The sequence below is a fragment of the Tachyglossus aculeatus genome, chromosome 21 (genome assembly GCF_015852505.1).
Source record: "Tachyglossus aculeatus isolate mTacAcu1 chromosome 21, mTacAcu1.pri, whole genome shotgun sequence".
In the NCBI taxonomy this organism is placed as follows: domain Eukaryota; kingdom Metazoa; phylum Chordata; class Mammalia; order Monotremata; family Tachyglossidae; genus Tachyglossus; species Tachyglossus aculeatus.
The window spans coordinates 76,779,006-76,792,178 of NC_052086.1; the positions used below are offsets into that span (position 1 = coordinate 76,779,006).

General features: G+C 46.1%; 1 protein-coding gene across 1 annotated transcript in view; it reads right to left on the reverse strand.

Annotated features, from left to right (window-relative positions):
* Window positions 1–13,173, reverse strand: part of LOC119942156 — a 125,753-nt gene that overhangs the window by 93,491 nt on the left and 19,089 nt on the right. Inside the window, exons 11-12 of the mRNA XM_038762811.1 lie at window positions 7,192–7,295; window positions 3,308–3,473 (exon numbers count right to left, since the gene is read on the reverse strand). Coding sequence (XP_038618739.1) covers window positions 3,308–3,473; window positions 7,192–7,295 — 270 coding nt within the window. The remainder of the gene's footprint in view (window positions 1–3,307; window positions 3,474–7,191; window positions 7,296–13,173) is intronic.

Consider the following 13,173-nt stretch of genomic DNA (forward strand, 5'->3'; position numbering starts at 1 on the left):
TGATAGAAGCACTTACTTACTATGTGTTACATAGCACTTACTATGTGACACATAGCACTTACTATGTGTCAAGCATAGTTCTAAGTGCTGGGGTAGATATAAGATTTATGTTGCCCAATTGTACTTCCCAAGCGCTTGGTACAGTGCTCTGCACACAGTAAGTGCTCAATAAATACGATTGATGATGATGATAAGCTAATCAGGTTCATCACAGTCTCTGGCCCACATAGGGCTGACAGTCTTAATCAGCATGGCGTAGGATGAAGTAGCATGGCACAGTGGATACAGTCCAGGCCTGGAAGTCAGAAGGTCATGGATTCTAATGCCTGCTCTGCCACTTGTCTGCTGTGTGACCATGAGCAAGTCATTTCACTTTTCTGGGCCTCAGTTACCAAATCTGTAAAATGGGGATTGGGACTGTGAACCCCACATGGGACAGGGACTGTGTCCAACCCAATTTGCTTGCATCCATCCCAGCACTTAGTACAGCACCTGGCACTTAATACCATAATAATAATAACAATAATAACCACTCATTATTATTATTAATCCCCATGTTACAGATGAGGGGCTAGGAGCAGGGAAGTACAAAGGGAGAAAGTCAGGGTGGCACAAAAGGGAGTGGGAGAAGAGAAAAGGGGGGCTTAGTCAGGGAAGGCCTCTGGGAGGAGATGTGCTTTCAGTGAGAATTTTAAGAGGGGGAGAATAGTACAGAGTACATAATAAGTGCTTAGATGCCACAATTAAGAGAGGGAAGAGAGAGAGAAGAGAGGGAGGAGGAGACTGAGCATTGGAAGACCTGCAGTGGATGGGAAACACACTTTCTGTCCTGGAGCTTCCAGATCCCCATTCATCATGCCCTGGTGTGACTGGCATCCCTACCAGTTGTGAATTCTTTGGGGTGTCGATCCAAGCTCCAGGGTCTCCAGGGGCACACCACCCTTGGCCCTGAGAGATGAATAGTGTCTAAAGCTGAATTACTAGCAGACAAGGAGGTCTGGCCCTGCACTGTCAGATTGTCACTCAGCCTTTGACTCTGCCAGGAAAATGCTTTGTGGCTGACATTGACTCTGTCCTCTAGTTCCTAACTTTGGGCAGCTGCTTCCTACAGACACCCCTCTCCCCTGCACCCAGAGCTGTAAAAAAATCAGAAAAGAGAGAGGGTCAGTGGCCTGGCTTCTCTTATTTATCTATTTATATTAATGTCTGTCTCCCCCTTTAGACTGTGAGCTTGTATTGGGCAGGAATGTGTCCGTTTTTAGTTGTATTCTTCCAAGTGCTTAGTACAGTGCTTTGCACACAGTGAGCACTCAATAAATGCAACTGAATGAATTGAATGAATGGCCCAGTGACAATTTTCATTTCAAAAATGCCACTTTCACCAGTTAGCTTGCTGTGGGCAGGGAATGTGTCTGTTATATTGTTATTTTGTACTTGCCCAAGCACTTAGTACAGTGCTCGGCACACAGTAAACGCTCAATAAATATGATTGACTGTGATTCCTGGCAACTGATCCCTGCATCTGTTTATATTAATGTCTGTCTCCCCCTCTAGACTGTAAGCTCGTTGTGGGCCGGGAATGTGTCTGTTCATTGTTGTATTGTACTTCCCTTGGCACTTAATACGGTGCTGTGAACACAGTAAACACTCAATAAATGTGATTGACTGACTGACTCCTGCAGCTTCTTGCTTAGTATTTGTCACTGCTATCTTCTCCCCCAGGCCACGGGACATCAGACCTAGCACATCTTTGAAACCCAGGTGAGGCTTGTCTTTGTAGAGCTATAGCATGGGAGGAAATCAAACACTAAATGTAGGTTGTTTGGTCTGGCCCAGTGGATACAGCACGGGCTTGGGAGTCCGGTCATGGGTTCTAATCCCAGCTCAGCCACTTGTCTCCTGTGTGATCTTGGGCAAGTCAGTTCACTTTTCTGTGACTCCGTTACCTCATCTGTAAAATGAGGATTGAGACTGTAAGCCCCATACGGGACAGGGACTGTGTCCAACCCGATTTGCTTGTATCCTCCCCAGTGCTTAGTACAGTGGCTGGCACATAGTAAGTGTTTAATAAATACCACTATTATTATTTTTATTTTTATTAATCATGTCCCAGCCCAGGGAACAGACAACATATCCTGGCTGTCACTGAGTCTGCTACTGTGGACTCCTTTCAGTGAAATTTGTTCCTTGATCCTGGACTCTTAGATTACCTTCGTTTGCAGGAAATCAGGCAGGAGGGAATATGTTGGGCTAGTGTAACTTTTAAAAGGGAAAAAGCTCCAAGGGAGGCAGAGGAAGTACAAGAACAGGGCACAAAGCAACAGGAATGACTCATTTTTCTAGAGTTGCTACCTTATAAGCTCTTTGTTGTTAAATGAAATGTGCAGTAGCTGATCTGATTATTAGTGAACAGCCCTTATTTCTCCTCTAGATTTACTAGTCCCTTGTTCCCCCATCCCTCTTAATCCTGACCAGGTCCTTCATTCACATGATTCCTGCTTTTCACAGGTTTGTTATATGAAACTTAGATAAGAAGCAATGTGGCCTAGGGGATAGAGCACAGGCCTGGGAGTCAGAGGACCTGGTTTCTAATTCCAGCTCCACCATTTATTTGCTGTGTGACCTCGGGCAAGTTACTTCATTTCTCTCTGCCTCAGTTACCTCACCTATAAAAAAGGGGATTCAGTCTGTGACACCCACGTGGGACTGGGAATGGGTCCAACCTGATAAACTTGTATCTACCCTAGTACTTAGTACAGTACCTGGCACAAAGTAAGTGCTTAACAAATACCATTTTAAAATAAACAACTTAACAGGTGAGAAGGAGGGCCAGGAGGAGCATGAGCTAGTAGATAGAGAACGGACCTAGGAGTCAGAAGGACCTGGGTTCTAATCCCAGTTCTGTCACTTGTCTGGTGTGTGACCTTGTGCAAGTCACTTCACTTTTCTGTGTTCAGTTACCTCATCTGTAGAATGGACATTAAGACTGCGATCCTTTTGTGGGACTGGGACTGTGTTCAACCCAATTACCTTGCATCTACCCCAGTGCTTCGTACAGTGTCTGGCATATACTAAGTGCTTAACAAATACCATTAAGAAAAAAAAAACTCACCAGCTGGGCAAGAGGGCCAGGAGCCTTTACCAGGAAAGCTCATTTCTGGGGCTCACAGAAAAGTCTCTTGGATTAGGGGAGGGTGAAGGAAATCCACAACTCAAGCTCGAAGAAAGAGGAGCCGACCACCCGCAAGATGAGCAGGGAAGCTGTGACCCTAGAAAGAACATGGGGGCTAGAGGGGGGCACACTCACCAATAACAAATGAACCATGCCAGCTGTGGGCTCCGGAATGAAGGCTAGAGACCAAAGGAATGACTCTACCTCTTCAGCCTCCACTTCTCTAGAGCTGATGAGCTCTTTCATGAGGGCAACACAGGCCTCGGTTCCACAGGAGGGCAGGGCATCCACCAGGGGCTGCCTGAGATGAGGGAACAGGAAGCAGGAAGCAGAGAGGGGAGATGAGCACAATAGGCAGCCCCCTGCGGCAGTGCCTCCTTGGGAGTCCTCACAGCTACAGGAAGCAATGTTTCCCAAGAGTACACTTTCCCCCTAATCTGAAGTTCTACTGAAGGCACATCTCCTCCAAGAGGCCCTCCCAGACTAAGCCCCACTTTTCCTCATCTCCCACTCCCTTCTGCATCGTCCTGACTTGCTTCCTTTGCTCACCCATCCCACCCAGCCCCACTGCACTTAAGTATATATCTGTAATTTTACTTCATTATACTGATGCCTGTTTATTTGTATTGATGTCTGTCTCTCCACCCCCACCAAACCCAAGACTGTGAGCTCCTTGTGGGCAGGGATCGTCACTGTTTATTATGTATTGTACTTTCCCAAGTGCTTAGTACAGTGGTCTGCACATAGTAAGTGCTTAATAAATATGACTGAATGAAAATTGGGACTGAAGGAGAAAAGCTCTGTGACATCAAAGGCCTAGCAGTTAACTTGCATTCAAATACATGACTTCTACATCCGGGTAAACAGTTTGGGCCTTTTTTTAAAAAAAAATGGTATTGATTGATTATTTGTTAAGTGCTCACTAGGTGCCAGCTTGGAGTAGATACAAGCTAATCAGGTTATCCCTGCATCACACAGGCCTCGTAGTTTTAATCCCCGTTTACCTTTGGGGTAACAAACACAGAGAAGTGAGGTGACTTGCCCACGGCCACACAGCAGATAAGCGGTGGAGCTGGAATTGGAACTCAGGTCCTTTGACTCACAGGCCCATGGCTTATCCACTAGGCCATGCTGAGGTCAGGTTTTAGCCTTGCTGAGAGAACAAGCAGAGAGGCTCAGCCCATGTCTCTCAGCTGGTGGAAATGAATGTAGAAAGGCACTTCACCTCTCTGGGCCTAGTTTCCTCACCTACAGAACCAAAATAAGCTCTCTGCTCTCCCCACCTCTTAGATTGTGAGCCTTGGGTCGGGGAGGGCCTTTATCCAATCTAACAGTCTTGCACCTCTTCCAAGGTTTAGGCACATAGTAAGCACTTAAATACCATTTTTTATAAAGAGGGAGGAAAAAAAAGAAATCCAGGATCCGGAGCCTGCCATAGAAAGGGACTGGAGGGTTGTGGGGAGGGGGCAACCTTTCCTCAGCACCTCCTATTCAGAACAAAGGCAGGGGCTGGTTGGAGGCTGCACTCTTCAGTCCTAGTAAATGTCAATCAAGAGCCATTCTTCCAAAGAAGCAGTGAGGAACAGATGCTTCTTTGTCTGCTCAAGCAAGTCAAGAGTCTGGGCTGTCAGAGGGATTTCCTGAGAAGGTTTGGGTCCCTGGAAACCTGATCCTGGGTGGGAATCTGCAGGGCAAGAGGCCCCAACGGATGGGGTCGGGGTCTCGCCAAAGGGAATAAATTGAGGTTTCCCATGTAGGGATCAGCTCAGGGGAGGCTACACACATGGCTGACTCTCCCAAGTGCACCATCAGTTTGGATGGCTGAGATTCATCCTAGACGCACTGGGAACCGCTGCTCCTAGTGAGACTGGCCAGACTGGCAAACACTCCCAGCAAGACCAGGGGATAGGGGAAAACAGTAAGAGAAAACCCCCAACTCTCCAGTGTGCCATCAGGCCAATCAATCAATCACATTTCTTGAGCACTGATCGTGAGCAGGGCACTGTACTAAGTGCTTGGGAGAGTACACTATAAAGGAGCTGATAGACACATACCCAGCCTACAACAAGCCCAATAAAACTTCAGGGACCCTTCCCATTTCTACCTCTTCTAGAGCTTTTGCCCTTTTTACTTCTCCATCTCATATGCTTAGTAGAGTGCTCTGCTCACCAAGTATACCACTGGTGTCAAGGCTGACCACAAATACAATCCAGGGGGTTGTCTGTGTTCATGCCTGCCTAGCATGGTCAGAACACTTGGTCATCCCTCTCCCACCCCTCAACTCCCCAGGTTAAAATTGCATCCAAGGGAATCTGAATACTATTTCCAACTCTGAGTCCCTGCCTGAGAGAAAGTACAATAACGACTTTTACGGGTTCCGTCTCAAGAACGTTCAATTCTGTGGCAAGATAGGGGCTCATGGGCAATACAGTGGAGTGCCACACCCCCACAGCTCTTATTCCTAGTAGTTGTCCCATGAGGCAAGCCTCAGACTGATATCACTCCAATGAGACAGACCGAGAGATAGGCAGGAAGACATTTTCTTTCCTTCTGCCAGCACTCAAGCTCAGCATAGACTCACTGTGTGGCTCTATGTTCTGTAGTTCCTCCTGGAAATCTGGACAGTCTTTCTTTCTCCTCCTTGCCTTCTAGGGCTGTTTCAGCATCCTTAGCCCTATCCTGCCTGGACCTCGGTCCTTTAGTTTCTCTCTTTTCCCTGTTTTTCTCCCTTTCAGTTGGCATGATTTGCTTTACCTCCGCAGTCATAGGCTGTGAGCCCCATGTGGGACAGAGACCATACCTGAGATACTTCTCTTCTATCCCAACACTTGGGACACAGTAAATGTTTAATGAATACCATGACTGACTGACCTGGAGGAGCAGCCAAGCTGATGCTCTAACATCATCATCATCAGATTTACACAGATTTGTGTAGATTTATTACTCTATTTTACTTGTACATACTTACTGTTCTACTTATTTTGTTAATGATGTGCATAAAGCTATAATTCTGTTTTGTTCTGACAATTATGATACCTGTCTACAAGTTTTGTTTTGTTGTCTGTCTCCCCCTTCTAGACCGTAAGCCCATTGTTGGGTAGGGACCATTCTCTATATGTTGCCGACTTGTACTTCCCAAGCGCTTAGTACAGTGCTCTGTGCACAGTAAGCACTCAATAAATACAATTGAATGAATGAATCAATGGTATTTATTGAGGATTTACTACATGCAGAGCACTGTACTCAGCACTTGGGAAAGTGCAATATAGTAAAGGTGGTAGTGGAGAGAGCACGAACCTGAGAGTCAGAAGATGTGGGTTCTAATCCCGGCTCTGCCACCTGTCTGCTGAGTGATCTAGAGGAGGTCGCTTCACTTCTCTGTGCTTCAGTTGCCTCATTCATAAATGAGGATTAAGACTGTGAGCCCCACGTGGGACAGGGACTGTATCCAACCTGATTACCTTGTATCTACCCCAGTGCTTAGAACAATGTTTGGCACTTAGTAAGTGCTTAACAAATATCACAATTCTTTTTCATTCATTCAATCATATTAATTGAGCACTTACTGTGTGCAGAGCACTGTACTAAGTGCTTGGGAAGTACAAGACAGCAACAAATAGAGATAGGCCCTACCCAACAACGGGCTCACAGTCTAGAAGGGGGAGACAGACAACAAAACATGTAGACATGTGTCAAAACCATCAGAATAGAATTATAGCTATATGCACATCATTAATAAAATTAATAGAGTAGTATTATTAGACACATTCCCTGCCCACAGTGAGCTTACAGTCTACAGGAGATGACACATATTAATATAAATAATTTATAATATATAATATATAATTTAAAGATATGTACATAAGCGTTGTGGTGTTCAGGGTGGGATGAATATCAGATGCTCAAAGGTCACAGATCCAAGTGCATCAGCGATGCAGAAGGATGAGGGAGCCAAGGAAAAGCGGGCTTAATTGGGAAAGGCCTCCAGCCCAGCTTCCACTCCCAGAAACTGGTCTTACCAATTGTTTCGGCATTTGAAGGACGAACTCCTCCACAGGCCCATGAGCGCATCGGTGGTTAGGCCTCTGAGCTCGAACACCAACACCATGAATAGGTCTGAGGTCTGGGGAATCAAGGAAGAGGAGGAGACTGAGTAACCAACACATCAGTCCTCGCACAGAGTCAGCACCGATTTCTCCTTCCTGTTTTCAAAAACCTGAGAAGCAGCGTGGCTCAGTGGAAAGAGCACGGGCTTGGGAGCCAGAGGTCATGGGTTCTAATTCCGACTCCGCCACTTGTCAGCTGTGTGATTTCGGGCAAGTCTCAACTTCTCTGGGCCTCAGTTCCCTCATCTGTAAAATGGGGATTAAGACTGTGAGCCCCATGTGGGACAACCTGATCACCTTGTATCCCCCCAGCGCTTAGAACAGTGCTTCATACATAATAAACGCTTAACAAGTGCCATTATTATTATTAAGTCCACCTACCTCACACAGTGTGAAACCTCTGAAATGTTTTCACATATATTTGACTATTTTTTAGCGCTACCATGAAGCCTTCTCCCAATTTCTTTCAGTCTTTCTGCCTGCTACCTCTGACCAGCTGAGCTGACCTGATTTGATCATCAAGTTTTGTCTCACCCATGAGGTTGCTTTGTGGTCCTAATATGGCCAGGAAAAGCTATGACCTGATCCCTTTACCAATCTTCCCCTATTTCCATGAATATGATTTAAAATGAAACAGTAATTATGAGGAATTCCAGTAGTCGGAGGAAATGGGGGGGGGCCCTGTCACTTACCAAGTCTGTTGGCAGTGGGGCAGCACCTATTATCGGTTTCATTCTGAGATTTCTCCCATCAGTCTCTTGTTTTATTTGAAGATGCCTACTTTCTGTCCCTCATTGAGCCAGGGCATTTCTCTGCAGCCAGGTTTCTAGAGAACCCACCAACGGTGTGAGCTCATTTTGCGCAGGGATTGTCACTGCTTACTGTTGTATTGCACTTTCACAAGCACTTAGTACAGTGCTCAGCACACAGTTGGTTAGAGCGTGGTGCTAATAACACCAAGGTCACGGGTTCGATCCCTGCACAGGCCATCTAATTTTAAGCGCTCAGTACAGTGCTCTGCACACAGTAAGCACTCAATAAATACGATTGAATGAATGACTGAATCAAAGTCAAAATGAGCAATCTGGCCTGAATGACACCCTGCAGTTGGCCTACCCATTCGCTGGGTCTCATGTGACATAGGTCTCAAGGCCCAAAAGCTGCATTTCTGTGCCCCGTCACTTTCCTGTCTTCCGCTCCAGGATAAGCTGCTTGAAGATCACCCTGCCTGTCCCATGCCACTTCTGAGAATGAAGCTTTAGATGCAGAAGGCTTTTACTCAATAACATTCAGAGGGAGAGCAGTCTCAGTTCTCTCCCCAGTCAGCTGAGGATGCCCAATCCAGCAGATTGACTTTCCTGAAAAAGCCCCAGGGTCACAAATTTTATTCTTGACACTTTCTGGGTTTGTGATTTTTTTTTTTAAACCCATGTACTCCCTTCTCTCTGGAACACGCTTTCTTCCTCTGCCTTTTCTCAACTCCAGGCAGCTCTAGAGAGCACCCCTCTATTATCATCAAGTAAACATTTTTGAGTTTACTATGTGCTAGACACTGTATTTATCCCTGGGGTAGATGCAAGTTACTCAGGCTAGACAATCCTTGTCCCACGTGGGGCTCACAGTCTTAATCTCCATTTTAGAGATAAGGAAACTGAGGCACAGAAAAGTAAAGTAACTTGCCCAAGGCCACAAAGCAGAAAAGTTGTAGAGCTGGGATTAGAACCCAGGTCCCTCTGACTCCTAGGCCTATGCTCAATCCACAAGGCCATGCTGCTGCTCTTCACTTATCAGCCTTGGAATAATCTCTGCAGGCACTTCCCTAGTCCCCGATGTTCTCAATGGCAGATTGCACCTGAGCATCAGGTCTCCCAGGTGGTGCCTTTCCAATACCTAAAGCTATCTTTTCCATCATCACCTCATAGGATGGAACCAAAACACTCCCATCACCTTGTCTGCCAAATCATCTTCCCCCAGGGTGCCTCCCAACCCTCTGCTTCCCAGCAGCTTCTGTGCTAAGAGAGCTCAAGTTTTGAAAAAAGAAAAATGCTGGCTACCCAAAGTATTTTCTCCTGGTAGGGGTGGTGGTAAGGACAGCCAGCTCCTTCCTGGCAGCAGTTAGAAAGAAGATCTGGAAGAATGAAAGGGATGGCTGGAAATCCTGGGTCATGCCAGGGATTGATGACTGAAGATGTTGATTTGAAGAGGCCAATTTGTTGGCCCTGTGGTTGTTTTGTTGAAGGTTCCTCTTATTTCAGTGCCTTGAGCTTCTTGACAGCCATCAGGGCAAAACAGCTTGTACCCAACTCCAGAATGGCTTATACAGATAGAGCCGGGAAAGGCCACACTTTCTCCCTTCCTTTTCAAATGCTAATTGACCAGTCCCCTGGTAGTGGGTGGTCAAGTGGCTTTCAGACTTTTTTTCCTCTTCCTCTGACACCTCCTCCCCCCCCCCCCCCCCGCCCCCCTGCCACGAGAACCTGAAAACCAGCAACAAAACTGGATATGGAGACTATTTGTGAGTTAAAGCCCTGCTCTGCTGAAAACTAGGAAAAAAAAAAACCTAACAATATGACTATTGTGGTATTTGGTATGCAGCAATTTGTTTTCATCCTCACCTCGTCCTTCATTATTTTGTAGACAGGAACGTCCTCCCTCCTCAAATCCAATAGACAATTACTCTCCCCTCCTTCAAAGCCTTATTGAAGGCACATCTCCTCCAAGAGGCCTTCACTAACTAAAGCCCCCTTTCCTCTTCTCCCACTCCCTTCAGTGTTATCCTGACTTGCCCCCTTTGCTCTTCCCCAGCTCCCAAACCCACAGCACTTATGTACATATCTGTAATTTATTTATTTATATTATTGTCTGTCCTCCTCCCCTAGACTGTAAACTCACTGTGGGTAGTGAATGTGTCTATTGTTGTATTGTACTCTGCCAAGTGCTTAGTACCATGTTCCGCACACAGTAAGTGCTCAATAAGTACAATTGAATGACTATGTGCAGAACACTGAACTAAGCCCTTGGAAGAGTACAAGAATAATCAGACATATTCCCTGCCCACAATGAGCTTACAGTCTAGAGGATAGCCAAGCATACATAGAAGTATTAATGCTTTATCTTTTGTTATTATTTAGACATTCTGGTTTCCACAGTGCCAGTTTCCACAGTCAGGACTGAAAGGAGACAGAGGTGACAGCTCTCTTATTTTTGACTCTAAGATGCTCTTGGGGATGACGCAGAATTAGTGGGATTTGAAGAAGGCATCATTTTCTCCTGACCTCAAAGCATGCAAGACCAATCAATCAATCACATTTATTGAGCACTTACTGTGTGCAGAGCACTGTACTAAGCACTTGGGAAGTACAAGTTGGCAACATATAGAGACAGTCCCTACCCAACAGTGGGCAAGACCAAGGAACCCAGATGCTCTGTTATGCTGAAAACTAGGGCAAAAAAAAAGACTCTACACTATGATGCAGTGAGACACACAGAAGCAGTGTCTCAGTCAAAAGAGCACGGGCTTTGGAGTCAGAGGTCATGGGTTCAAATTCTGGCTCCACCAATTGTCAGCTGTATGACTTTGGGCAAGTCACTTAACTTCTCTGGGCCTCAGTTCCCTCATCTGTAAAATTGGGATTAAGATTGTGAGCCCCACTTGGGACAACTTGATTACCTTGTATCCCCCCAGCACTTAGAACAGTGCTTTGCACATAGTAAGCACTTAACAAATACCATCATTATCATTATTATTATTATTATGACTCTTGTGAGATGTGGTATACAGCAATTTGTTACCTTAGTCTCATCCTTCATTATTTTGTAGACTTCAATTCTGCCCCAATCAGCCTTTCTTTTTCCAGGCTGACCAGGACATATCCCCAGGCAGTTTTCTGCTTCTAACTGCACTCAACAAAACACTTGTTAACCAATTGCCTGATCACTTAGTCTTCCCACCCAGTTGGAGCTTCTACCCGGTGCCTCTTACCTCCTTCCACTTCCTGGGCTCCCTGATCAGGCCTGAGACCTGCTGTGGTGGCCTGATATGGCTAGCCCCCTTCCTTTCCAGCCCCCCCAAATCCCTCTCCTTTAGGGATGAAACAGTCTGCCCCAGAACACTCACTCCAGTAATTAGGAGACAGTCTTTCCCCTCCCTTCCCAATGTTCAGAATAATTTCCCACTTGCTCCCTTAATGGTCCATTAGCTATTCCCCATCCCCACTAGAATGCCATCCATCCCCGCTAGAATGCCATCCACCCCGAGGAGTGGGAGGTCCAAAGAAAAGACTTCCTGGGGGCAGAATTGTCTCCCCCGCCTGCCCACACACCCCTCATCTTGCATCCCCTTACAGAGCTTCCCCCCTTACTCAACTGGGGACTTGTTTCCCAGTTGAAAAGTCAAATCTCTTCACTTCCCTCCCACCCAACAATAGGGAGACAAACAGCACAAGGCCAAAAGAGTCTGTCCCCCTGGCAACACCACAGCCTTCCCAAAACTCCCTCGAGTCACCAAGTCTCAACTGGGGGCTTGTTGTCTCATCGACTCGGTCCTAGGGGGGGAATTTTAGAAGCAGTCAACCAGCTCAAAGAGCCCAGTCTGGTGACCTGGACAATGAAGATAATTCACTTCTCCTTCTGTTCAGTGAACACAAGACAAACACCCTGCTTATCAAGCAAACACCCTGATTCTCAGGGGGAATAAGAAGCCCTCAATTTTTTACTGGTATCTGTTGAACACTTACTATGAGCCAGGCACTGTACTAAGCACTCAGGTAGATACAAGCTAATCGGGTTGGACACAGTCCCTGTCTCACAGTCTTAATCTCCATTTTACAGATGGGGAAACTGAGGCATAGAGCAGTTAATTGAGTTGTCCAAGGTCACACAGCAGTCAAGCGGAGGAGCTGAGATTAGAACCCAGGTCCTTCTGACTCCCTCACTGCTCACTCACTACTTTTCAACTCTTTTCACTTTCAACTCCCACGTTCAATCTAGTGCTGATTCCTCCTGGGTCTTCCTATATTTCCCAGATATGCCCTTGACTCTCCACCCAAACTGCCACCCTCTATTAGAAGCACACTCGTCATATTATGGCTAGACTGTTCTCTTTGCCACCAGTTTCTCAGCACTCCAATCTACTGCACGTTGCTGCCCAGATTGTGTTGTTGAAGTGTAGTTTAGCATGCATCTCTCCACTCTTCTGAATGCTTATTGGCTTCCCATTTCTTTCCCCTTCAAGCGAAAATACAAAAAAAAAAAACAAAAAACTGCTTTCAAGGCTCTCTACCAACTTGGCTCATGTGAACAATCAGCTCTCTGGCTCCTTCTCTACATTCCTTCCAAGTGAACCTTCTAACTGTACTTTGTTCTTGGCTCTCCTGCCCACCCCCTACCCTCACTCACATCCCCCCGGCCCCCTGCTCCCACACTTCTCCTGGCCCAAAATTCCTTACCTCCTCCAAATCCGACAGACCACAGCTCTCCCCTGATTCAAAGCCCTCTAAAATTCCAATTCCTCCACTATCCCTGATGAAACTTCCAACTTGAGTCTATTAGTCCTTCTAACACCCATGAGTTCATTTTTCCCACCCTCAGCACTTGCAAATGCATGTATTTGTATGATTAGCTGTATAGTCCATCATTTACTCTGATTACTGTACTTGTTCATATTTTTATGTCTCTCTTCCCCATTAGAACAGTGGCTCACCGTGCTCCTTTTGTGCTTTCCCAAGCGCTTAATAAAATGTGTTTCACCCAGTGGATTCTCACTACCATTAATCAGTGGTATTTGTTGAGTGCTTACTATGTGCAGAACACTCTTCTAAGCACTTAGGAGAGTATGAAACCATAGAATTAGCAGACATGTTTCCTGCCCATAATGAGCTTACCATTACTACTACT